Source organism: Oenanthe melanoleuca, chromosome 15 (genome assembly GCF_029582105.1).
Source record: "Oenanthe melanoleuca isolate GR-GAL-2019-014 chromosome 15, OMel1.0, whole genome shotgun sequence".
NCBI classification, from domain to species: Eukaryota; Metazoa; Chordata; class Aves; order Passeriformes; family Muscicapidae; genus Oenanthe; species Oenanthe melanoleuca.
The window spans coordinates 10,282,317-10,307,760 of record NC_079349.1 but is presented as its reverse complement, the minus strand read 5'-3'; the positions used below and the strand labels follow the sequence as shown (position 1 = coordinate 10,307,760).

At 47.6% G+C, this 25,444-nt stretch overlaps 3 protein-coding genes and 2 non-coding genes across 7 annotated transcripts in view; 4 read left to right on the top strand and 1 right to left on the bottom strand.

Annotated features, from left to right (window-relative positions):
- The first annotated feature begins 1,955 nt into the window (after nucleotides 1-1,955).
- Nucleotides 1,956-3,998, top strand: PLA2G1B (phospholipase A2 group IB). Its single transcript, XM_056504338.1, has 4 exons — nucleotides 1,956-2,126; nucleotides 2,198-2,357; nucleotides 3,054-3,181; nucleotides 3,820-3,998. Exons 1-4 carry the CDS (start codon nucleotides 2,093-2,095, stop codon nucleotides 3,939-3,941), a joined length of 444 nt encoding a protein of 147 aa, XP_056360313.1. The 5' UTR covers nucleotides 1,956-2,092; the 3' UTR covers nucleotides 3,942-3,998.
- A 3,661-nt stretch (nucleotides 3,999-7,659) lies between these two features.
- Nucleotides 7,660-15,109, bottom strand: SIRT4 (sirtuin 4). Its single transcript, XM_056504455.1, has 5 exons — nucleotides 15,041-15,109; nucleotides 12,395-12,900; nucleotides 11,483-11,777; nucleotides 10,220-10,423; nucleotides 7,660-9,774 (listed from the first exon to the last, which is right to left on the bottom strand). Exons 2-4 carry the CDS (start codon nucleotides 12,892-12,894, stop codon nucleotides 10,271-10,273), a joined length of 948 nt encoding a protein of 315 aa, XP_056360430.1. The 5' UTR covers nucleotides 12,895-12,900; nucleotides 15,041-15,109; the 3' UTR covers nucleotides 7,660-9,774; nucleotides 10,220-10,270.
- Nucleotides 15,110-16,413: 1,304 nt separating this feature from the next.
- On the top strand, nucleotides 16,414-16,554 carry LOC130259934 (U4 spliceosomal RNA). The gene has a single exon (XR_008841716.1). It is a non-coding gene; the product is annotated as a U4 spliceosomal RNA (small nuclear RNA).
- A 618-nt stretch (nucleotides 16,555-17,172) lies between these two features.
- Nucleotides 17,173-17,313, top strand: LOC130259933 (U4 spliceosomal RNA). Its single transcript, XR_008841715.1, has one exon. It is a non-coding gene; the product is annotated as a U4 spliceosomal RNA (small nuclear RNA).
- Nucleotides 17,314-18,783: 1,470 nt separating this feature from the next.
- The window catches only part of PXN (paxillin), a 45,800-nt gene continuing 39,139 nt past the window's right edge, over nucleotides 18,784-25,444 (top strand). The window contains exon 1 of one of the 3 annotated variants that reach the window (XM_056504225.1): nucleotides 18,784-18,853. In XM_056504225.1, coding sequence (XP_056360200.1) covers nucleotides 18,799-18,853 — 55 coding nt within the window. In that variant the 5' untranslated portion in view covers nucleotides 18,784-18,798. Of the gene's footprint in view, nucleotides 18,854-21,479; nucleotides 21,571-21,833; nucleotides 21,979-25,444 lie in introns of those variants that run through there. The other 2 variants (XM_056504226.1, XM_056504224.1) reach the window with 2 other exon arrangements.

Sequence of the window (25,444 nt, the reverse complement as noted above, 5' to 3'; positions counted from 1 at the left end):
AAAAGAGATAATATGGTGCTTAGAGGTTTGGCTCATACGCTGGATTCAGTTGACTGTGGTGGACCAAGGAAGTTAGATGTAAGGAAGTAAAATGTGGAGAGGGGAAGTAAAGTCCTTAAAAGACAAAAGAGAGAAAGGAGAATTTTAACAGTGTGGAATAGCAGGGAGCTCTGCAATGGGGCTTATAAAAACTTCTTAAAAATAATTTAAGGCTTAAGTCTGTAAGTTGGAACCAGTTATAAGCTGAAATGTGCTCACAAATGTGTCAAAGACCAGTGGCTTTGTGGCTTACTACACAGGTTGGGGAAAACCAAAAATAGCATTGGTGGAAAAATCTACCCTGCTGGGATTTTTCTCATGTGGCACTCTTGTAATACTCATGTGCTTGCTTTCCCACACTTGGTGATCCTTCTGATGAACTAAAAATGTAGAAATTGTTGATTTATGATTTTAAAAAGGCCAGTTGACTGGAAACTTTCTAGGAAACCAATAATACATCAGATACTGAGAACAGAGGAAAAAGGAATCAGACTCTTAAGTTTCATAGGTAAGAAAACTTTTTTTTTTTTAATGGTAAAAGCAGAGAAGATAGAGAACTCTTAAGTGGATATTGAAGGGAAAGTTGGCAGAATGATCTGTGGGCAAAAGACAAAATTATTTTTTCTGAACTAACTGTGGTGCAGACTGTCCTTTACATCAGCATTTAATGTTTGTTCAATACTTGGTTAGAACAGTGAGAATCTTAAATCTGCAACTGAGTATCTGTTTGGCTGTATGTAACCCATGAGTGGGGAGCCCCAGAATGGGAGTGGTTGAAGAGATCAAAAAAGTCAGAATGGATCTGGTTGTTCAGCACCATGTCTAGCTTTACCTCGATGTCCTATGGATATGTCAACATCCAGTGGGTACTGTGGGTACTCTGGTGTAGTTTCAGACCCTTTGAGGAGAAAGGTGTCCTTATCACCCCTTTAGGAACCTACTGGTGGGTGGTGAGCCCATTTTCTTGTATGAGCACTCTGGTGTATTGGGCTGCTGCAGAAAGGTGGCCATTCTCTGGGCATCCTCCTCTGCTCTTAAAAGCTGAGGGTTTGTTTGGTGCTTTGAAAATCAATGCAGACTTGACAACCATGTCTAGGAACCATATCTTGAGTGTGTAAAAATGCCAAACCTGTAGCCTTGAAAATGCCAGAGCCTCTGGGATCTGAGTGGAGTGTTTTTACTTACTCCTAATTGATTCCAGGAAGATTTTTCTTACCCTTTTTTTGAACTTCTTTCAAGGTTCCCAACTCTCCTCATCCCTTGGCAGAGAACCAAAGCTTCTTAAATGGATCCTGCATTGGTGTTGGAGAAACTGCTCTAAGTCACTGTCTGCAGTGTATGTTGAAACTTCTAAGCCTGGTTCATTTCCAGTGTAGATTGCTTAAGGCCACATAAAACCAGATACTACACCTTGTTTAAACCACATACAGAGGTTTTCCAGGTCACTTGGCTCCTGTTTCTCACCTAGTAGTACCTCCTCCTCTGTGGTTTTAAAGTAAAGAACAGCTTGATTTTTTTTTTTTTTTTTTTTTTTTTTTTTTTTTTTTTTTTTTTTTTGTTGCCAAGTGGTCATTTGATGTGAGTGGACAACCTGTACCTGTACCTTATTCTCTGAATTATGCCATGACAACCCATGGAGAGATACAGAATTGATGATAAGTGGGATACCATAAAAAGAGGATGCAAGTATTAATAGCAGGTGGTTATTAGTGTGCCAGAAACTTCCAACTTAACCACCATGCTGCTATTAATTTTTAGCCAAGAGGCCTTAAAAATATCCTGATCTTTCAGGCTGACTTCTAATAGTAGCACTACAAGAATTTAATAGCAAAAATCTAGAGAGCAAATATTTGCCTTTCTGGCTTTTATGGATTTAACTCAATTGGCCTTCAACTGGTCACGCCACAACCTGCTGCCCACAGCATCCGATGGAAAAAAATCTGCATTTAGTAACATAAATAGAGGCTGTTTTATCTCATACCCCGTCAAGGTGAGCCTGTTGTATAAAGACTCATCTCCCTTAGCCCCAGTCTCTGTGTCAAGCGCTGTGAGAATGAAGTTCCTGGCCCTGCTTTTCCTGCTGTCGGGTGCGTAGATGCCCTTGTCCTTGCACTGGTAAAGCTGAACCTGACTCTAACCTGCCTGTGTCTCTCCCCAGTGGGCGCAGCCAGCGCCGAGGTCTCGTCCCGGGCTGTGTGGCTGTTCCGGGAGTTGATCAAGTGCACCCTGCCCAAGAGCCACCCGCTGCTGGACTTCAATGGCTACGGCTGCTACTGTGGCCTGGGGGGCAGCGGCACGCCTGTGGACGAGCTCGACAGGTTTATCAGACTTCTTTCCTTGCTTGTACTTTCCTGCTTCAGCTTCATCTCAGCTGGCCCTGCCTATGAAAGTTTACAAAACTCTCTGGCTGCTGTGAACAAAACTTTCTTTCACAGATGGATTTAGGGGGAATAGGATGTATGCTATCACACCTTATTACTAAGATAAAATATAATTACAGTAGCTCTTCCATGGCAGCACAGTGTGCTCATTCCAGCTTTTTTTTTTTTTCCTTTTTGCAGCTGTGCTGGGCCAGCAGCCTGGACGCTGCTCTGCACACTCTGCCTGGTGCTTGACCATGAACATGGCTGGGCTGCAAAATGCTAGGAAATGGCATGGAGAATGTAGAGACACACAAATCTGGCAGCCAAGTCCTGGATTGTGTTGGCTGAGAGCTTGTCAGCTACCAGGCACTGAGGGGCAGTGTAGGGTAACACTGGCTTTTGCTTTCCCTGTGCCCAATAGGCAACTGTGAAGATGCTCCCATAAGTATCTATGTACCAGACATGTCTTGGACTATGAGCTGGCACAACTGGATCCCTTTGAGTTCCTTTTTGTCTACCCTCTTATCACTGGATATCTTTCTTTCATTGTCAAGAGCCTTGTCAAAGCAAACCTAGTGTATTTGTGTGTCTTACAGGTCAGTTGAGCCTGTGATTCTGGTATTTTCTAACCTTTTTCTCCTTGTTTCCCAGGTGCTGCCAAGTACATGATGCGTGCTACTCACAGGCACAGAAACTAAAATCCTGCAGATTCCTCCTGGACAACCCCTACACTAAGTTTTACCGCTACAGCTGTTCTGATGGGGAGATCACATGTAGCAGTACGTCCATTTCCACTTCACTCCAGATGTTCTCCAGCCTCTTTTAGGAAGGAGTAGGGCTGTGTTTCACTCATACCTCTGCGGCAGGAAGGCACAGCTCCTGCAGGAGATCTGGTTGAGAGAAAGAGGGCACCTCACACAGGCACTGGAATGAGTATTCTCTATATTAATTTAAAGTTTATGAACAATTGTCTATGTTTTATAGACAATGTTTATGAAGATATACGGTATAGCAGGATATAGAGAAGCCTGTCTACTCTTCAGCGGATTGAGTACTTTTCTGGGAGGCCTTTTAATGGCAGTACCCAAAATATCAGCAGTTTAACTTGGCATTGATATGTAATTTCTGCCGGACACCTCTTATGAATAGTGGCGCCATTACAGGGCTCTGGAATGGAGGTAAAGAGCAGAGAGGCTGGCAAATAGGGCTGCAAGGAAAGGAGGAAGGGGCAAGGAGAGAGACGGCTTAGCTGGAGCACACAGCTTTGGGGGCCGTGGGTTAGTGGGCAGAAGCCTGTGCATCCCCAAAACGATGGCAGCACTGAAACGGGCACACCGTGACAAGAGAAATGCCAGTCCGAGCCATTGAAGCGCCTGGCGAAGGAGCCGGGCTCTGACCGCTCCTCTCTCTCCTCCAGGCAAGAACAAGGAGTGCGCCATGTTTATCTGCAACTGCGACCGCGCCGCCGCCGAGTGCTTCGCCAAGGCGCCCTACAACCCCGAGCACAAGGACCTGGACACCGACAAACACTGCAAATAATCGCCCTCTTGTGCATCAGGACGGCTGCAGGACCAATAAACAAATAAATAACCTAAACCGGCGCTCCTGGCTGCAGCCCACCGCCACTCTGAGGGGATGGGGCGGCCGGCGGGGCGTGAGGGAGGCCCCGCCCCCTCTGCCCACGGCCCCGTGTGGCGCCTACGGCGCCCCCGCGTTCGCTGATTGGCCCTTAGAGCGTTGGGGGCGGGGCGCACCTGCTCGCGGCCTCGCGTGCCCCGCCCTGCCCCTCAGGTACCCGCAGGCAGGGGCTGCTGAGGGCGGGGCTGCGGCTTCGTGCCCTCACCCTCCCGATGCTCCTTAGGGCGACCGTCCCTGCCCGCCCTCACCCTTCCGAGGCTCCGCTGGGCGACCGTCCCTGCCCGCCCTCACCCTCCCAAGGCTTCTCTGGGCGACCGTCCCTGTTTACCCTCACCCTTCCGAGGCTCCGCTGGGCGACCGTCCCTGCCCGCCCTCACCCTCCCAAGGCTTCTCTGGGCGACCGTCCCTGTTTACCCTCACCCTTCCGAGGCTCCGCTGGGCGACCGTCCCTGCCCGCCCTCACCCTTCCGAGGCTTCTCTGGGCGACCCTGCTCGCCCTCACCCACCGAGGCTTCTCTGGGCGACTGTCCCTGCTCGCCCTCACCCTCCTGATGCTCCTCAGGGCGACCGTCCCTGTTTGCCCTCACTCCCCCGAGGCTTCTCTGGGCGATCGTCCATGTTTGCCCTCACCCTCCCGAGGCTTCTCTGGGCGATCGTCCCTGTTTGCCCTCAGCCTCCCGAGGCTTCTCTGGGCGACCGTCCCTGCCCGCCCTCACCCTCCCGAGGCTCCTCAGGGCCTCCCTTCCGCCCGCCCTCACCCTCACGGCCGCACTCGCTTTCCCGGGCGTCCTCCACGCCTTCCCTCAGCCGCCTTCGCCCCGGGCTGCCCACGCGTTAACCTCAGCACAGCTGTCGCTCTTCTTTCTCGAGCATGGCTGCGTGAGGGTCTTGGGCGGTTTGGTGCTCCTTTCTCCTGAGGCTCTCCTGTGTGCTTACCCTGGGGAGCCCTTCCCCACCCGGCGCTGTTCCCAGTCAGGAGCTGCAGGGAAGGAGGTATTGTTGGCCTGGAGGGCAGGGAGCCCCTCTGAGGGACAGCCTCTGCCCCATTTTCCCAGCCCTGCCAAGGTCCTGTGCCAAAGCTGCCCCCCACCCTTAGTATCCGTTTTGCTGGGAGAGGTTTTTGGAAGTGTGGGTGAACTCCTGGAGCAGGGTCTACACACCCCCTGCTTGCTGGTGGTGGCATGAGGAGGGCACTGGTTCATCATCAGAATGAACTGTACCCAAACTTGGAGCAGACCCCAAGGATCTCTGAGAAATGAGAATCAAATGGAGAAGGAAGAAGCTGGCTTGGTATGTTATTGCAAGGTACTTGCAATGCCTTCCTACTGAAAGTAAATGTATCTTTGAGGGCATTAGAATGATAATGAGAAAGGATAGAGAATTGCATTTAGTTTTTTTTTTTTTTCTTGAAAAGAGGAAGCCAGATACTCCATTTTATGGCAGATTGAGTCCTAGTTTTGTACCAGTATTCCTTGCTTATTTTTGCTCAGGTGTTTGTGTATGTGAATTTTCTGGAAACATTGAGTGCTTGGAGACCTCCACAAAAATCTTGAGGATGTGATTCTGTCATATGGCAAAAATGAATCATTCTTAGGGCTGGAAGAGCAAGATGAGGTCTCTTGTACTCACTAGCTTAGATTCTCTGAAATCATTGTTTGTAGAACAGTAAAGCTCCTAAGTAAATGTTACTAGAATCCCCTTGTGATAAAGCTCATTTGTAGAGAAAAAAAAAAGTAAAATATCATCACTATCTGCAGGGAACACTGGACTTTTGAGCTTTATTATCACAAGTAGGGAAGACTGCTGGGGTGCATTGGAAGCATTTCAGAAACAGTTAGTATGAATTTTGCTTGTAACAGGAACTCTAGATTTGAGGTGAGAGCAGTGTAGCTACTCCTGGCATTCAGCATTTGGAGCATGCTAGCATTCCATAGATCAACTCCATAGATAGATGAAGGCTCAAATTGATTCCATATATGCCCTACTCCATACAGATTTTATCAGCCTGCTCTTATGTTTGGTCCCTTGATCACACTTCTCATTTCCATGCCACTTTGATGATGTGAAAGACCTACCATTAAATCCAAACATCCCCTTTCCATAGGGAGCCTTCCCATATAATGCAGTGTCAGGCCCTAATGAACAGCACAGGTAGGGAGGCTGAAGGGGTTGTGCAAAGCTGCTCATTAGGGCTTTGAGGAACGTTGTGGGAAGAGTAAGAGCAGGGCTAGTGACTGCTTGAACTGCCAGTGTAAGGGAGTACAAGGAGTGTGTGAAGATCTTCTGCCATGCTGTCCTGTACTATTCCAAAACAGCAAGGGATTGCCTGGAATGCAAGGTGTCCCTGTGCCCAGCAAGAGGGAGCTCTGAGACCCTACACAGCAGCACAGCTGGTGCATGGGATGCTGGAGGGAGAAAAGCTCCATGGGCTCGCTGCAGAAGTGAAGTCTCAGTCTCTTATCTTTTCTCTATTGCCATTTTCTATGACAAGATTTTTCACTCTCTGCAGGGAGAGCTGAGTTACTCTTAACTACATGGCCATTGCCCAGATGAAAAAGAGTGCTCCAGCTGAGGTGAGACATGCAGAGAGCAAACAATTCTGCTGATGGTAATGATCCTGTGTCAGTTTCTGTTTGGGCCTGGGACCAATTGGAGACACTTTCACTGTTGCTCATCCTCTTCAGGCTCAGCTTCTCTTTTTCTCTGCCATTGTCTAGTTAGTGGTGCAGAAGGGATTAAGTGCAGGAAGTGGTACTGGGGTATCTTTCCTTGGTGGAAAGGGAGATGACAGGGAGCAGCACATGGAATTGCAGGAACAGTCTGGAACAGTGGTTTTAAAGCCCATCTGGCTTGACTCTGCTGTTTCCCTGCCTGCTGCAAAGGCTGGTGAAATGGCAACATCCTAGGCAGTCACAGGGGAAGAAGAACGCTCTAGATGGCAGATTTAGTCACTTTCACTCCACTGAACCTCCCAAGTTCTCCATGCCCAGTGTTTTGGGTCATTTTCCAGAAGTAATGAACAAGCAGTTGTCAATAGGAGCAATCTGATTGTAAGATGTGGGAGGCTGCACTTATACCACAGGCACCAAACCCTCTGGGCCATCTACATTCTGTGCTGCCCTCACTGGAGCTCAGGATGTGAAATACCTTCCTCAGGCTGCTGGACTCAATTACAGTTTGCTCTGAGAATTTATCCAGAAACAAGACAAGATTTGCCAAATGGGAAGTAACTTTTATTTGCTTTGGGTAACTACAACTCCGCTTTCAGAAGAGCAGAAGAAAAATCCATTATAAGGTACTCTCAGCTCCTCTATCCAAGCTTCAGGAGGAACAGCTGTAAGAAAAAAAGAGCAAAAGCTATGGATTCAGCTAATTTCATATCATGGCCTTTGGTGTAGGAATTTTAAGCTCTCAGGCATTTCTCATGTGAGCAAACTTCTTAATGGTATCTTGGGGAATATGTTAAGAAATGAAGTGTTCTGATCCTGCTCTGGAAGAGGTCAATTTTAGTAGTGCTGGATCAACTTAGCAGAAAAAAGAAGGAACTTCTTAATCTCATCCTCATATAGTAGTTATAGATATGCTCATTACCATATAGTAATAAACCACGCACAGGAGATTTACTGTAATGTTCATTTATTGTAAGTCATTGTCCTGGTAGCTTAAAAGTGCAATCAATGGAGAGTTGGGGTAATGACTTATCTGAGAGTGATGCTGCAGGGAGACTCTGACTCCTCTCCCACAGGCTCAGCTGCAGAACTGGAGAAGAGACAGGGTAGATGTGGGAGGTTTAGTTACCTGTCACAGAATTCATTCCAAGATTTGTTTTAGACTGCTTGGCAATGCTCCCAGACCTTTTCAAAATGCTGGCTCTACCTGCAGCCTCTGGTTTTGACATACCAATGTCATTCAAGTTTCAAGGAGGGGGAGAAGATGATGTGGATGACGTGAGAAACTCAGCCCCAGCTCCTCTGCTAAGGAGGCATCAGCATCTCTTCTTACAAAGAAAACCCCTACATGAAAACATGGTGTCTGTGGAGACTCTGCTGTGCTTTAGGCATGATTTCTGCAATAGCTTTGGTTGGTGGGACAGCTGTACCAGGGACAGGATAGCTCAAGATGGAGAGGTATTTGTGAGCTTTGCTCAGTGCCAAGCAGCAGAAACCTGAGTCACTGGAAAGTGGAATCACCATTCAATGAGAGCAGAATGCACGTGGGAGTCCTGAACTGCTCTTGCTTGGCTTCTAAGTGAAGTTGTCTCTCCTCTAACCTAGTACAGCCAAATCTTGAAATGTGTTAAACATCTTAATGTCCTCTGCTTTCTGCAGAAATTGGATGCCTTATGTATCCCTTAGATTCTGTGCTTTATTTACTCTCTCCTGGCATGGATTTGAATTGACAACAAAGCAAAAATGAACTTTGCATCCTGTGGTCAGCTGTCCTTGTTTTGCTACTTGACCTTTTAGCAGATGACTCTTGCATCCTTGTTCCAACTGCTTGTTACAGTTCTTGTCAAAATATTAGTCTGGGATATGTTGGAGTAGGAGAGGGCACTTGGAGTAGGAGGGAGCACTTGGGAAAGCCAAACAATTAAATCCCTCAGAGCTAGAAGAGGGGAGTGGTAGTTTCATGAAGAAGATCAGGTCAAAAAGAATTAGTGTTCTAGTTTGTGCCAGGTTCTGTGTTTTACTCTGTAAACAGTTTGATAGAGTTTACAATACCATCCTAAGAATCAACAAAAAATCACTACCCAGTAGTGATGGATCTCCTGTTAGGAGTGTGGAAATTGCACCTTTCAACAGAGATTACATTCTGAGGGAGACCTATTGTACAGATTTAATTGTATTTCTCTCTTAATTCATCAGCTGCTAGCAATTACAACCTGCATTTTTGCAATGGAAGAGAATGAATCTAAACTGGCTACTGAGAATGTACTTAAATCATAGGAGGGAGAAAAAATTACAATGCAAGCAGTCTCAGTCTTCTAAACAATTCTAATTGATTCCTTAGCTATTCATTAATTAAATAACATCTTAAAAAAATGCATTCTGGAAAATGTAGCAGCCTCACTGAAAGTAGTGCTCATCAGATTAGCTTAAAGTAACTCCTCTGGCATCTCAACAATATTTAATTTTTAAAGGGGTCAGATTTGAAGCAGTTTAGCTTGTCAACTGACAGTTGAGAGAAATGCTGACTTCCCCTCCATGCTGGAAGATGTTACCCTTATAGCCTGTGCATCCAAATAATCCACAAGAGCAGTGCCCTTGTTCAGCTTCTATTTTGAACCTTTTTCCTTTTAAGTAACAACTGCAGTTCCTCTTGCCTCTTTTCCTCTTTGCACACTCTACGGTATCCCACCAGTGACACTGGATCCCCCAGCAGTGTCCTGCTTTCCTACATCACCCTCCTGTACTACAGCCTCAAATTGCCTGGTTAAAATCCCTGTCCCCCCCACCTTCCCCTCTGGGGACAATTATTAAAAAAGGTATTTTGTCCTCACACATGGTAGTCCAATTACTCTGTCCAATAAATGAAAAGGCACTGTTTACAACAGCAAGGTAAGGCAGAAAAGTAATTTTTTTTCATCATCATTCTGCTTCCTGATATGTTGAGATGGTTTCAATAGAGAGAACTGGTGAGGCTGATATGTGCGAGGCTTGCTGCCCTCTCCTGGTGCCCTCAGCACTGGATCTCACAGCTGCCTCTTGGAGTTTTCCCCTTTCTGAGATGAGTCCTGCATGATAGGAAGAAAGAAGTTGCTTTATTGACTGAATTGATTATTTTAAACAGCAGTATTTTATTAGGATTAGCTGGACCAATTCAATCAGGAACAGCTTTTGAACTGTCACTTGCAAAGGCAACAGTTGTGAACAGGTTCTCTGGAACTACAGGTGATCTCTGGAGTTTCCTGACAGTAACAAATTGATTGGAATTCTACACAGCTGAGTCTTCTGGATACTCTTTCCCAATTCTCTAGGAGAGCTAGGACTTAGTAAGTTTTTAATTTATGATCATGGGAAACAGTATCATGGCCCATCAGGGCAGACCAGTTGCAGATTCAAATTTACAGCCACCTTTTGGTGCAGTGAGGGAACATTTTGTCAATCAGCAAATCTCAGTCTCAGCATTTGCCAGGAACCCTTACTGTTACCCTGTGACTGACCAGGGAAGGTGCTTACCTTGTAAAAATAACTTTAATCCTGATAGCTACTGAAGCTCAGCTGGTTGGGTCACGTGCAAACAATCAAAGGCAGCAGCTCTCCACAGCGGGAATTCAGCTTTAAGGATGCAAAGTGATCTAACCTGGTGGGCCCAATGTTAAGGACTGCAATTGGCAGCTTCTTCTCCCGGGCAGCCAGAGCAAACCTGTAACCAGAGTACACCTGCAGGAGTACCAGATAACAAAATGACTGTCAGCTTAGGCAAAGAGTTACAGAAAGGAATAAAACAGTTGTTGGCAATGGGAAAATACATGCTGTGTTAGGCAGTTGCACTGAGCTCAGGTAGGAAATGTCTTTGCTCAGGAGTGCACAGAATAGAACAACTCTTAACCTCTGTCAGTGAAGGATTTGCAATTTCATAGAAACTGAAACTTCAGAGCAGATTGAAGGGAAATGTCCTTGTCTTTTAGCAAATGTCTGCAGCAGTTTTTATCACAGCTACTTAAATGCTGCACTTTGATGATTCTTGCATGGCCCAGCTTAGGTAGTACAAGAACAAACCTAAGGCATTTCAATCCTTCCTGTACAGAGGATTATAAGCTTAAGAAGGGCAAGCTCAAGGAATTTGTATCCGGTATCCTGAAGCCAAGAGAATCACAATCAGGCAGCCTTGGTTTTATCTCCTTCTGGGAGGTGTTAGAATAACGTTTTTTAATCTAATCGAACTTGTTCCTGGAGAAATTTATCTTACATAAACACCATTACAAAAGCTTCTTTGGGTTTAGAAACCCCTGTTGTTTAGCTACCTGACCTTATAGATGATAGTGGAGGAAACACATCATGATACAAAGGACAATCCCAAGCAGCAGAGATATTTCGGCTCTCTTATTGAGAATTTAATAAGGAGACACAGTATGCCATGAGGCCTAAAAAACTACAAAAGGTTAAAAATTTCAGGTAAAAGAAATGTGAGGACTGAATTGTGTCAGGTATCTTGCTTTTATGGATAATTGCAACCTGATGGAGGAGGCAGCAGAGAGAGGTCTGCATGGAGAAATTTACAGCAGCATGAAGGAGACTGGCAAGAGAGTGACAGGGAAGCCCAAACAGGTCACCCATGAAGCCAGATTCCAACCACAGTAAAAATAAAATACCAAGAAGCTCTGCAAAGGCTGATCTGATCCACAAAGCCATCGGTAGTCCCAAGCTGTGGGACCAAGGATCACTGCAGGCAGAAGAGCAGAGAAGTAGGAATGCAGTTTGGGAGGCAGACCTACTTACCTGCATAGAGGATCCTGCTACCAGCATGGAGTCTGATTCTGCCAGGCGTTGGTGTACAAAACTGACTTTTTCCTGGCTCACTGTGTCTCCAAAGAAAGTCACATCAGGCTTCAGGATTCCACCACATTTCTGGCAGGCTGGGACTTGGAAACTGCGCACCTGCTCATCTGTCAGGAAGACATCCCCATCCGGAGCCACATCAAGTGCCTCAGCTTTCCAAGCGGGATTTAGAGCTTCAAAGTGCTCCTGGAGCTCAGAACGCAAGATTCGGTCTCCACAGGCCAGGCAGAAAACCCTGAAATTCAGAGCAAAGTCTTAATGTAGAGTTTCATGTCAGCTGAAGATCTGGAAACTCTAACTTGTTCCTTAGGAGGCCTGTGATGATTTCCCACATTTATTTACCAAATGGTACAGGTCAAGGAGATGTCTTTCTGCTCTGTTGCTTTGTAGGAATGCTCTAGAGGAAGTGCTTTCAACCCTGCCATGCATCCTCCCAGTTCAGGCTGTACTTTTTCATCTAGAAATTTTGGGTAATCCCAGCCAGGCTGTGATGGCCCTTCTCCAGTCCATGCATCCCATGCAATTCTGGCACTATGCACTCTGCTTAAGGTGGATAACCCTTGTTCTCTTTACTAAGGACATTTGCTGTACCAAGGAAAGAGGAAATGGATGCAGGTTTAAAGGAAAGTGATCCAATTAATGCTCCAAAAAATGGAGTGGTGGTCACGTTTCTTTAACACCATGCTGTGAACAGCACAGGCTTGTGATCTTTTTCTCCACCCCAGCCCAACACCACCTCTGTGCCTTCATCTCCAGGAATACAGCATGGATGTTTTGTCTCCTTTCTCAGCAGCTGACACTGCAGCTGCCTGTCAGACACCCACTGACAGCCCCCTGTGGCAGCAGCTGTACCTGTGTGTGCAGCCGTGCAGCTCCGTCATGCGCTGGCTCCCGGCTTTGGTGTGAAGGGCATCCACGTTCTGGGTCACCAGCCAGTGCAGCTTGCCCAGCTTCTCCCAGTCTCTCAGTACCAGGTGTGCCTTGTTTGGCTGGTGGGAGGAGAACTGGGGCCAGCCCACGAAGTTCCTTGCCCAGTAGCGCTGGCGGGCGCTGGCACTGCGGATGAACTCGGCGTGCTGGACGGGCCGTCTGTCCGTCCTGGCGTAGAGCCCCACACCCTCCGAGCGGTAATCGGGGATCCCTGACTCCGTGGAGATTCCAGCTCCAGTCATCACAAACAGCCTCTTGGAGTTAGAAACAAAGCACTGCAGCTCCTCCACTTCCATAGGATCTGGGGGAAGACAGGCTGGCACGAAAGTCAAGTTTGGAGAGGCTCTGGATACAGAATGGGATCTGAAATGATGCAGTCTGGCAGCTCTGAAAACTCCAGACCAATTCCTGGCAGAGAACATGTTCAGCTAAAAGGCAAGAACAGAACACATGGCAGGTAAAAGAAAGCAAAAAGCATGTCCTTAATGCCATTTGCTTGCGATTCTCTGAAAAATTGTGCTGTAAATTATTGTTTGCTCTCTTTTTAGTAAAGAAACAAATTATTTTGGAATAATTAATTAAAGCTGGCCATCCAAGGACAGCATGTTTTTTTGGAAGAAGGGAACACTGAGCACCAAATTAACAGCCCTGACTTGCAGGGTTCCTGCTGTTCTATCCTGGTGTGAAGGATGGCTGCCTAAGAGGACTTGTAAAGAGCCCAGAAAGACCTGTGCATGCAAAGTCTTTCCCAGGTACGTGCAGCAGGCCAGAGAGGAAATAGCAGGAAGGCCAAACACCTCAGTCCAGAGGCCCCAGCTGGTTCCTCCCTGGAAGAGACCCTTGTTCTGCATTTTTAACATTTTGCCTGCTCCAAATCAGTTTTTTATATTTACCCCATCCTTTACGCATGTTGTAGGAAGGGAGAGAAAAACAACCTTGAAATGTTGTTTTTTTCCTGGCAAAGGCCTTGACTGGAGTTACTCCTGTGTGGTGTGTTTTGGTTGTTTTTTATTTATTTTTTTTTTATTTTTTTTTTTTTTTTACAAAAGCCTGGTGCAGAACAGGCCTTGAACTGGGACTACAGATGAATAGGGCACTGTCTAAATGCCTCTGGCACCTCCTCTTTTGTGGGTGCCACCTCCCCAGAGTCAGTGGGGAGCTGGAGGGGCACTGCTTTGCTCCAGCAGACACAGGAGATTTCTGAGAGAGAAGGGCTCATCCAAAGTGTTGGGGCAGAAGGAACTGCCTGGCAGGATGGATGGCTTTGCTGATTAAGTAACCTGGGATTGTGTGCAGGATCTGTTGAGACAAGTGGATGCATTTGGACTTTGATCTTGTTTGGGCTTTCCAGCAGTCTGCAGTTCTTTCTCCATTTCACTGTTTCTTAACTATTTTTTCTGGCCTCTCTATGGTTTTGCAAACATGTACAAAAAGCTTTGAAAGCAACAGTCCTGAGAATTCTGTCTGGTATTTCCGCCTCCCTAAATCTCCCTATGCAGGGGCGTTTGTACAAGATATGGAAGATGGAGAAAGAACTTTATTTACTGGTAGAAGGGGATGATCTCCTGAACAGCTAAACTTCAGATGTATTTAAACATTGCTCCACTTACTGTAAGACCTAGTACTGGCAGGCAACTGAGGGCTTAGATCCATCTGAAGTTTAGGTGTTCAGCTCCAGTGATTTAGTGATACTATATTGATACTAGTGGCAAAGAGTAGATTTGGCTCAGTTAGTATTCAGTTCTCAAGGCTTTTTGTCATCATCATTTGAAATGCAGAAAAGATTGGACAGACTCCATAGTCTGAATTGCTTTTTGTATCTAAGCAGTGATTCTGTTTGCAACGATTTTTGCTTTGTTTTGCTGTTTAGCAGGAGTCGTGTCGGGCATTCCCTCTGAAGAGGTTTAATTTCCCATATGAATTAATTAGAAGGGACAAAGTCTCCCAATAAACTAATTTGCTTTGAGAGTAACTTGTGTCATGCTGTTCCCCAAAGGCTGTTAAGCCAGTTTGATGGTAATTAAATTGCTTTAACTGATGGAAACTCTTCATTCCTGCCCCTTATCATCATAAGATCTCTCAAAAGGAAATGTTCAGAAGCAAAATGAAATGGAAATGTAATAGGGGTTAGCCGACAACAGAGAGAAATTACAGATTACAGATCCATGTGAAAGCTGCTGAGAAACAGGTAAGGACTATGGAAGAGAAAAAGTTAAACGATGGAGTATTTCTTGTCAAATACAAAGCTCCTTTTACAATGAAAGTGCTCGGATTAAAAAAAAAATACTTTACAGAACAAGTGAAACTCTTTAAACGTACCTACGGAGATCTGAGGCTAGAGTTTGTTTTTAGCACACACCCAAAACGCTCCACGGGAAAAGATCAGGCAAGGTTAAGGTTAAGACAAAGAGGATCCTACAATCGGCTACAGGCCAGAAATGCAAAGGGACTCACGCCTCATAGGGACTGCCACTGTCTTTAGTGCTGTGACAATGGCGGGGTGACACCGAACCGAACCGAACCTGCCTGATGAAATAGAAGCGATACGGTAATAAAGGCTGAACTCACCTCTCATGGTGCCACCGGAACGCGCCGGCCGCGGAAGGACAGGGCCGGCTGCCGGAAAAGGAGCCCTCTGGGAAATGTAGTTCAGGGGGAAAAGTCCCAAGCACAAAGACTACAACTCCCATGCGCCAAAGGGAGCAGAGGGGGAGCGAAAGGTGTTTCAACATCCCAACACCTGAGATTACTCGAAAACGCTGAAATCTTCCTAGCAGCCCTGAAGGAATCGTGTAAGGTTAAAATCCGAATTCATTTGGTACAAATGCATGTGATAGCTTTGATAAAATGCATTGTAGGTACCGGTCCTTATAAAAGATGCATTTTCTTTTAACTGATATTACCATGTTTCAGGATTAAAATGTGACTAGATAAATAACGGAAGAAAAATCCACTGTGCCAGCCTGTCTGCTGCCGACTCTGTGCACTCTGGCAGAAACCCATCGTACCTCTCTGGTGCAGGTTTTAGTCTCAATTACCTGATAATTTATAGTTTGCATGGTAATAAGTCAGGCAAACGTTTGTGTTTGGGTGTTTTTGGGGTTTTGTTTTTTGTTTGTTTTGTTTTTTTTCAAACGAGACTTATTTTTCTGAGGAACAAATAATGACAAAGGCCAGACTGCTGCATGGTACCAGCCTGGGGTGCACTGGATGTCCAGCAGTCTTACAGACAATGGGTTCTTTCTAAAGATTTGGATTGCTTTTCAAATGCATTCACCAAAAAGGTCTTGCTAAACAGTTCAAAACATTGCAGAAAGTTTAATTTTTTTTTTTTTTTTTTGCCTCTTAGAGTTATTTCAAAGGCAAGGTGAGCTCGAGCGTCTGTGTAGCTGTGTGTGATTTTGTGATCACAAGGAAGAAGCGCATCCTGCTCACTCGGTGTGCAGTGCCACCGCCCGTCCCTCTGCCCTGGGCTTACATGTGGAGTGCAACCCCCTTTTTGGCAGCGTCGTGAGTCTAAACTTTCGGTGATTTATACTTTAGGAGTTTAAACGTGTTTTAAACTGTTGGGTGATGTCTATGCTTAGGTGCTACCAGGCAGACGCCGTTTCTCCCTGGTGCTCCTGCAGAGTGTCCCCGCCCTGTTCTGTGAGCTCCCTCCTAGGATGTAAAAAGGCGATTTTTGGCCAATGCCCCCGGCTGGAGCAGCGCTTTTCCGGGCGCTCATTACCATAGCGCCGTCCCGGCAGCCTCCGCGGGTCCGGGCGGTGCCGGCGGCCCCCGCTCCGTCTCTCGCCGCCTCCCGGTCCGTCCCCGGGGGCCGCGGGGCGGCGGAGCAGCGGGCGGGCCCGGAGCGCGGGGGGCAGCGGGACCGGCCCCGGCCGCTCTGAGCTCGGCGGGGGCGCGGCGGGCCCGGCACCGGGAGGGCGGAGATAGCAGTCAGCTTTGCGCAGTGGCAGTATCGTAGCCAATGAGGTTAATCCGAGGCGCGATTATTGCTAATTGAAAACTTTTCCCAATACCCCGCCATGACGACTTGAAATATAGTCGGCATTGGCAATTTTTGAGAGCCTCTGCGGAGGCGGTTTTTGTGTGGTAGAAAAATAAGATTTGAAAGGATGAAGGGACGAGTGGGTATCCGAGGGGCTCATTCGCAGAAGTAGACTTAATCCCGCGTTTGGGTTTCTCCACTTCGAATTTCACCGATCCGTTCTTTTTCTGAAAGAAAAAGACACGAACCGTGCTCCTTATGTAAAAGCGCGCTCAGTTTATTAAACCTTGTATTTTGCTGGAGTGTGGGTGATCGGGAAGGACTCGTGCTGGGATGCGGCTCACTGGCGCTGCGGCCGCTCGGGCCTGGCAGAGCTCACGGCCCTGGGGTGCCCGGGCTCGGTACAGCGGGGGGGATGCTCGGTACAGCGGGGGGGATGCGGAGCGGCGCCCTGGTTCCGCGCGGGACTGGCCGCGGTGACGTCACTCTTACTTTGCATATTCCCTCCCAGCAGCCTTCGCGGCTGCACCGAGGGTGCAGAACGAGGGGCAGAACGGGGCTCCCCGGTCCCGGCGGGGCGCAGGGGGACGCGAACCGGGCGGGGGGCACCGCTGGAGAGACTGCAGGCAGGAGCGGGCGGGCGGAGGACTCGCCCCGAGCTCGGCAGCAGCCCCGGGGCGAGTGGTGGCGGCGGGGCGAGAGCAGGGTTAGCTTTGCGCAGTGGCAGTATCGTAGCCAATGAGGTTAATCCGAGGCGCGATTATTGCTAATTGAAAACTTTTCCCAATACCCCGCCATGACGACTTGAAATATAGTCGGCATTGGCAATTTTTGACAGTCTCTACGGAGACTGAACATTTCGGTGAAAAATAGAGCTGAATGGCAGGTCCTGCAGTATGGTCAGTGGCTGGGTTCTATTTGGTATGCTTCAGGAATTTGTTATGTGAGGTAATACAGCTTTTGTTCTTTCAGCGCTGCCAGCGTTTGCTACCGCCAAAAACGCAGGTTAATAAGGTGAGGGCGCTCTTGCATAATAAAAAGCTCGTTTATTTTTACGGCGAAGTTGCTGAAAAAGGAATCTGTCAGTGAAAATGGAAGTGGAGGGGCTTAGGTGCTGGAGAGAGGTTTCTGGAGTAGCTCTTGTTGAGCAGAATCCTTAGGAGAGCTCAGCCCCTCAACAGGCAGGGAGGAATCTGGGGGGACTGAAAGTCTGAATCGGGCTTCCCTAGCTGCAGAAGTCCTCTAAAACCTATTAGGGAACACTTATGTAAAGTACTGTAAAGTCCATTTTGTGTGCATTTCTTTATTGACATCGATTGCTTTAAGAAAAAATAAATTGTAAAAGGCTCCTTATTATCAAAGAAGTCACAAAGCTTTACTCTGGAAAAAGCAGCTGCTGGTGTCAATTCCTATTATATAAGTAAACCCCATCCTTTCCTAATTTGCAGCAATTTAATAGCTAAGCAGCCCCTGTGGAGGGAGACTAATGATCACTGCACACCAGCTCTGCTGAGTCTCCCCTGCAGCTGGGAGCAGCTGCCCTCTGTCACTCTGTTATGAGTGAGATGTTCCTTCTGCTGCTGACAGCTTGCCTCTGACATTCTCTGGATGGGCACAGAATCGGATCCACGTGTGCCATATGGATGCTTCTGCCCTGCTGGTTAGACCCTGAGCTGGGCAGCTACTAGAAACTTTGGTAGAGTAGAAAACTTAGTAGCGAACCTTAGTGTTTCCTCTTAATAGTTTTAAAAATTCCTTTTAAAAATTACTTTCAGTCATGCTGGAGTATTATACACAACAGTGACCAAGAGTGGCAGTGAAATCTCATAGGTTGCCTTTGTCCCCCCATTTGTTCCTGTTGCCAGCAATACCAATTGAAATCAGACCCTGAAGCATAGGGATGCCATTACCCTTTGGCAGAATAAGCCACGCTGGAAAATAGCAAAGGTATATATAGTTTGCAGTGAGTCATACACTTCAGGTAATTTCTTGATTCTTATAAACTTCGTTGATAAGTGTTGGTTTTATCACTTGATTGTTTCCTCATCTTTGCTGCCAGAATTGTCTGTGATGATGCCCTGGTGTGGTGCTTTTAATCTGCATTGCAAAGTCATGTCCTACATATTATGTCAGAAACCAGGTTTGTTTGTTTTGCTGTAATAGATCCTTTACAAGCATGAAGTTGGACCTTGAATGTGGGAGTTGCATCTTGTGATTTACTGCTATTGCCTGAAGCCTAAAGCTCTGATTGATTTTATTTCCTGCATTCATCTGAAGAAAGCTAAAGCCCCTTGCTTGATGTTCATGTGGCACAGCACAGAAGGCACACACTGCAATGAAGGCATTATCATTGCCCTACAGTTTCAAGTTACCCTCTGGAAAGTGCACAGGTAAGTTCTAAACGTGCCTTACAAGCCAGTGTAGCTTTATTTCTCTTCTCTGACATAGACTGCAAATAACAATGCCTTTCTTTGGCGGTGGTATGAAATGAGCTTGGGTCACTCCTCTGCTTGGCAGCCAGTCTGAAGTGACAGGGCATGGGTGGGCAGTTAAACCATCGACTCTGCGGGTCGTGTGTGGTCACTGGGTTAGGCTGCCCTTTGAGTCTGTAACTGGTAAATGACTCTTCAACTAGAGGGAAAGATGCCTTGAGCATGTACTCTGGACACAGAGATTGTGTGGAGTGAGGAATACTTGGATTGTGTGGAGACAGGAAGCCCTAAAGTTCAACCTTTTGTTGATGTTGACTCACTGTCTAACTTAATTTTCAGTTCCCAGCCCTGTTTCCCATCTGCAAATGGGGGTGGTAAATTCTTGTTACACCTTCTGTGAAAGACAAGAGTAAATCACAATGTGTCTCAGCACAGGGCATATCAGAGGGAGGTCTGTGTATTTCTAGCAGCAAGCAGGTGTTCATGAGTCAGGGAGAGTCTGAGGCAGAGAGCAGGTAGATGAGGAGACAGGAGTTCAAGGCATTGGGAAAAACAAGGTGAGCGTTGCTTGGGTGAGTTTAGCTTGAGCCCAGAGTGCTGAGAAGTTGTCTTGGCAACCGGGGTTTTAACCTGCCCCTACTCCTTCAGCTCCCACAGGATACTTAGGGACTGGCAATTTTAAGTAAGAAATGTCAGTGTGTGAAGAATTCATTTATGAACAGCACCTGGCTATGAGCAGGTTGGTTTTAAAAGCAGTATGCCTAGAAGATAGTATCACTCATGGGACAGCCCTGCCTTCCCACCCCACCACCCCTTTCAAAGCAGTGCTGAAGCCATAGGTAAAGCTTTAGAAGCAATGACTTCATTTTTTTTGTTTTTAACACTGAGCAGCTTGGACACAACCCATTTCTTGTGGGTGCAACCCTAACTGGTACTATGACAGCTTAATTTCAGCCCTGAGACACGATGGAAACTGCTTCCTTGATTTACATTCACTTGCAGACTCCCAAAGGACACCGTAGGAAGCTGAAAATAAAAACTGCATACCAGGCTACAATATGAACGGAGCACAGTAAGCACTTTATTTATGCAGAGGTAAAAATACAACCCAAGTTGAGGCACATGCTTGTCACATGTTGCTGGAGGAAACATACAGACCCCAGGAAAGGACATGTTTCTAATGACCTTAGGTCTGCTCTGTGACCAGTCAGTGCTAGTGGTTTATTTAGCCTCAGCTGGGGATATGCATCCTTAAGTTGTCATTGTACAGCCAGTGATGGATTTTGAGAACATTTAACAGTCCCTACAAATAATGTTTTACATTTTGCTGAGGGAGACCAGCAAGGGGGATGTCAGGTGAGATCTTTGGCATGGATGGTGAAGCATTCAATGAAAATCTTATATTTATGTTTTATTAGATCTCAGTAAGAATATTATTTTCTGACAAGTTCTGGATTTGGAGTAAAAGCTGGAATAAATTTCCTGAAGGTTTTTGACTATTCATAAGCTTTGGCTGGGATTAGGCAGGAGATATTTTCCCTGCCCCCCTAGCGATAATTCCCATTAAAGCATGACTTAACACAGGAAATAATGATGTCTGACTTGTGCTAGCAGGGGAAACTGGGCATGTTTGTGCCTAGAGAGTGAAAAATACAGCATTGGAGATTGCTCACAGCTGACCTCACAGTCTCTGTTTTATGTAAATACAATTCTGTAATCTCAGCTCAACAACAGGACATGTGCTGTTCAGTTCTGGGAACATTCTCTGACTTGGTAGTAATTTTGTAAAAAAAAGAGCTATAAGAGTCATGTTTCCTGGATCCTCAGCAGTTCCCACACTGATATTTTTTTGTGTATCTCTCATCAGATTAAGAGGTGAACATTTGGGCTGAGCAACTGTGTTTACTGCCATGTCAACTTGGCTGAAGCACAGTGGGAAACAGTAGCTCTGGTGAGGGCTGAGCTGTGCTGTGGCTCAAAGTGAGGACTTGGCTGCCTTGGAGTGTTTTTTATAGAGGTTTGAAAGGAAAAGCACGTGGGAAATGATGTCTCAGAATCATCACATGAGAAATCCAGGTGGGCTGTTATGGGCTTTGAACACGGCCAAGGAGAAGTGGCTGGTGACTCTCCTTTATGGTGGCCACAGCTTGTGGAAAATTGTTCAAGAAAGGTTTCTGCTGCCCAGCTTCTCTGGTAAATCAGCTGAGGCTCTGAAATGTTTGAAGGTTTTGGTGCACTGCCTTAGCCAAGCCCAGCGCGGCTGCATCACTGCCCCGGCAGGACATTCCTGGGAAAGGGTCCCGCTCCTCAGTGAGCAGCCGCGTTCCTGCTCAGTGTCGGACACGCCTGGGGCCGCAGGCGAGCGGGACGGCTCCTGTGCGGCAGGACAGGCTCCGGTTCGGGGCCAGAACCCCGCGGGCGGTGGCGGCTGTGGGCGCTGCTGCCTCGCCCGGCGTTCCAGGGGCGCTTCCCGGAGCGGGCCGGGCACGGCCGGGCCGGCGGCTCCCGCGGCGGCCGCCAGGGGGCGGCGCGGGGCGCGCGGCGGGGGCGCGCGGGCGGGCGCGCGCGGGGGCGGGCCGGGAAAGTTGAGGGCGCTGGGCGGCGGCGGCACCGGCGGGGCGGGAGCGGCTTCGGGAACGGCGGCACCGGGCACGGCGGCACCATGGACGACTTGGGTGAGTTCCGAGCCACGCAGGCTCCCCGCGGCGGGGGCCGTCGCCCTGCCGCGCCCCGGGCGGCGGCGGTCGCGGCCCGCCCGGCCACGCTGCGCCCCTCGGCTCTCGGCCGCGCTTGCCGGCGCCCGGGGATGTGCTGCTGCTCCGCGCCGCCCGGCCCGGCTCCCCGCGCCGCCGCTCGCAGCCGGGCCCCTCGGCTGGGCTCTCCCGCCGCCGCCGCCCGCAGCTGGGACAGGCGGTGGCTATCCCGGCCGGGAAGGGCGCCCTGCCCTCCTCCTATGCCCGGAGCAGCGTGCAGTGTACTCGGGTTTCAGCAAACACCTCCTCCCCTGCCCCGTCGCAGCCTCTCCAGCCTGTTCTCGTGCGAGATCCGAACTTTGCGCGGGTATGGAGTGGGGAGCCCTGGGGGTAAGCGGAGCCGGGCTCGGAGCTCATCCTTGTCCTCCCTCTTCTTCTCCCAGGTGTGCTGCATTATACGGTTTCCCGAAACCGTGTAATGGAAAAATGTCAGGCAACTGTCTCAAGAGAAAGATCTAGAGAATTTGAGTTCCTTTGGTACCAAGCCGGAAAGGGTGTGGATCTGCCAAAATCCCTTGTGCTCTGGGAGGCATTAGGGCGACTGAGTTCCGCTTATGAAACTGATTAAATCAGACACTGGGGAGGGAAGGGCTGTGATCCGTTACTTGCATCCTACCTTTAATAGAAACCAGACATTCTGTTGACATATAGTCCAAGAAATTTGCAGGTTTATTCCTGGACCTGGAAGCTCACATTACGGTGCTGGCATAAAGCTGATGGTCACACCTTCAGAAAACAGGCTTTGAATTGGGCTAATGATAAAACTTACAGGGCAAGGAGTCCATCTGCTTCGTGGCTTTCTGGTGAAAGGTCTGCCCATGAAGGATTCATGCTCGGGCAGTGAAACCCTCAGCTTTAGTGAAGTACCTCTGTGGAAACAGAAATACTTTCTTCTGCAGCTTCTTCTCATGGTTATTGTTCCTTTAAGTGGAGACAGCTCTGTTTACCTTTTTTCTTATCCCTCATTTTGGTTATCTCTTGGAGATTTGGTGCAAGTTCCTAGTGTGTTCAGGAATGCATTGCTAGTCAGAACAGGATTCACCCAGTCTGTGTATTGACTTGATGAGTGGCCCTTCAGGGTGAGCTATGTAGGGCCAGTTTAGTGTGTCACCAACATGCTCTTTAATAAACCATGGGAGCCTCACGGTGCCCACTGCTAGAGCTGCATTCCTGAACAGTAGTAGTGTGACTTCCCAGTTGTTGGAATAGGCTACTGCAGTCCCTTAACATTTTTTCTTTCCTCTCTAGGCGAATTAGTGGTGAAGTGCAAAGAAATTGTGAAAAATGCCTGGTTTGTTCTGAGCTCTAAAGTGTGTTGGGACAACCAAAAGTTAAAGTTGTGATGTGACTTGGAAAGTAGAACTTTTAGTCTGAGCAACTTGATTTTGTCAAGTCTTAATTACACTGCATCTGTCTCAGTTTTTGTGCAGCCTTTCAGACTGGACAAGATCTAATTAACAGTAAGCAGCTGAACAAAAAAGTGTGACCCTTTCTCTCTCTAAGCTTCTCTGTGGTGTACAGAATTCACCATGGAAAAGCACACCAGCTGTTTTCCCTCTGCGAATCATTGTTAGCCCCAAAATGGCTCACTTACTGCTCTAAAGCCATTCACCTTGGGATGCACACATAATGGAACAGTGCTTTGCTCATACAACTCCCCTGAAATAAGTCAGACTTTCGAACTCAAGCGAGAGTTGTTTGTTTTTCTTTCCTCATTATCTATGGGTGGATTATCTGAGTTGTGGATTAACTGTGCCATGGATACAGTCTGCACTGGCTCTGTCCAGAGTCAAGCTGGTTAGGCAGGACTTGTTGGTTCAGGCACAGTGCCATGTGCACAAAGCTGCTCTGCTTCCAGGGACAGTTTTGGCCCAAAAGGAGTTTGGTATTGATCTGGGACTTGCAGGTTCAGAGTTGATGTCAAGTAAAATCAGCTCAGATATTTCCACACCTTGCTTCTGAATCTGTGTGGTGCAGAAATGAGTGAAGGGCCTTGCTGGGTATGAGGGAACCCCTCACAGAGACCATCAGTGTGCCTGTCCTTAACTCCCTGCCTTTATTGGAAAATCTCCTCCCCCTTCCTAGAGCTGGAGGATTTGATCAGTGTGTACATATCCACTGTAAAATGGAGGTCCAGAAGTATCTCAGTTTTGTGCTTGGACTGGAGAGGTTATGAACTATATGAGAATGGATTTGTCTTGCTTTGGGGATTCATTTGGAGTTGAAAAAAATCTTCATTCCCTTTTTACCCCCTCCCCCAGCACTGAAGAAGCTCACACAGGAAACTTCCTGCAGGCTGGAGCTGTGCTGTTGTTGTGGGGGAGCCTCTGTGCACAGGACACACAGTGCTGGGGCTGGATGTAAACTGCAGCAGCCCGTGGTGGGAAGGGGGAGGAGAGCAGCTGGCCAGCCTTGCCTGGGTTGTCTCCCTCCAATCTCTGAGGAAGCGCGTTTTGCAGATGTGCTTGGAGTTGGACAGGAAGTTTGCTGGATGAGTTTGCCATTCTTCAGTGCTGGAAATTGGCACAGAGAGTACAGCCTCGTCCTCAAGAGTGAGAATTCTGACCTGGGGCTCTTGCCCCTTTCAGGGGGTTGCCAAAGCACAGCCTGTGCTTCCAGCACACAAGTGACCATCCACACATGCTTCAGACAATCTGAGACACTGAATGAGATCTTAAGTTACTGGTTCTGTGGTGCTGCCTTGCCTAAGTAGTATGAAGGAACAGATCCATTAGGATCTGCTTATTGCTGAGGAAGAAGTGTAATTTGTGTAATGTGTCATGTTTTTATGGTGAAAGGAGTAGAAGAGAAACATTTGCTTTGGTCAGGTACTGTTTGATTTTGACTCCAAAAGTTTTTTACAGCCATTTTCTGAAAGAGGTTGTGTGCAAATACTACTGGGAAACCTTTTGGTAACTCCAAACAGAAATGGTATGGCTTTTAGAAGCTTTCATTTGATGAAAATCTCACTTCTCTACTGTAACTAGATTGTGAGCTTCTTTTTTTAGGTGTGCTTGCTCTCTTCTAGAAGGATTTTTCTTTTGCATAAGGTTTGTCTAGCAATTTGGCTTCAAACTTCTGGGTGCACAGTTCAGGGGCACAAGAGATTTTGCTTTATTAGTTGTTTTCCTCTGTTTTAGGAACTCTAGTCCACCCTCTCTTCAGTGCTTAATCCTCTCAAGATTGACTTTAAAGGGAGCAATCTTGCCATTGATTTTTCATGGCAGTGTGGAGGGAGGTGCATGTGTTTCCATCTGTCATCTGTCCTAACATTTGGAGGATTGCTGTGCTCTGCAGGGTGGTGCTGTCTGTCCCTCTCCAGAGGGGGATGCTTGCCTGTTTCTGACTCAGTTCCTTTCGTTTGGGAGTCATATGCTGTGGGTTTTGGGCTCACTTGACTAAAAGCTTGCTGTGAAATTGCTCATGGTCAGCTACGCCCAGGAAATGGTACTGGGGGGAAGCACTGCTAAAGTAATTTGGTGTCTTGGCTTTCTACTGCCTCAGATTCCTGAGTCCTTCCTGCTGCTGGGCGAGAAGGCTGTAAACAGAACTAATGCTCTGCACAATAGGGTTCTGACTTGTTTCAGCTCCTTAGCTGTTGTGACCCCTTGTAAAACAGGGACTTCATTGTCCTGAGCAGCTCAGACAGGGAGTCCTCTGCCTCAAGCAGTGTGTGATGCAGAGAGAGGCTTCTTTTCTTGGTGCTCTATTTCCACGGAAAGCCTGGACTCTGCTGTCTTTAGCTCCTTTGTCCCTCGCTGGGAGAGGTCAACTTACCCCAAGTGTTCAGCTGCCC

Bases quoted from the DNA above. Each gene is read 5' to 3' on its own strand.
- SIRT4 (XM_056504455.1), bottom strand. From the start codon at position 12,894: ATGTTCTCTGCCAGGAATTGGTCTGGAGTTTTCAGAGCTGCCAGACTG. The intron at 11,778-12,394 runs GTACAGCTGCTG...TCTGAATTTCAG, and splicing joins CTGCACGGCTGCACACACAG to GGTTTTCTGCCTGGCCTGTG. The intron at 10,424-11,482 runs GTAAGTAGGTCT...GTACTCCTGCAG, and splicing joins TAGCAGGATCCTCTATGCAG to GTGTACTCTGGTTACAGGTT.
- PLA2G1B (XM_056504338.1), top strand. From the start codon at position 2,093: ATGAAGTTCCTGGCCCTGCTTTTCCTGCTGTCGG. The intron at 2,358-3,053 runs GTTTATCAGACT...CTTGTTTCCCAG, and splicing joins CCTGTGGACGAGCTCGACAG to GTGCTGCCAAGTACATGATG. The intron at 3,182-3,819 runs GTACGTCCATTT...TCTCTCCTCCAG, and splicing joins TGGGGAGATCACATGTAGCA to GCAAGAACAAGGAGTGCGCC.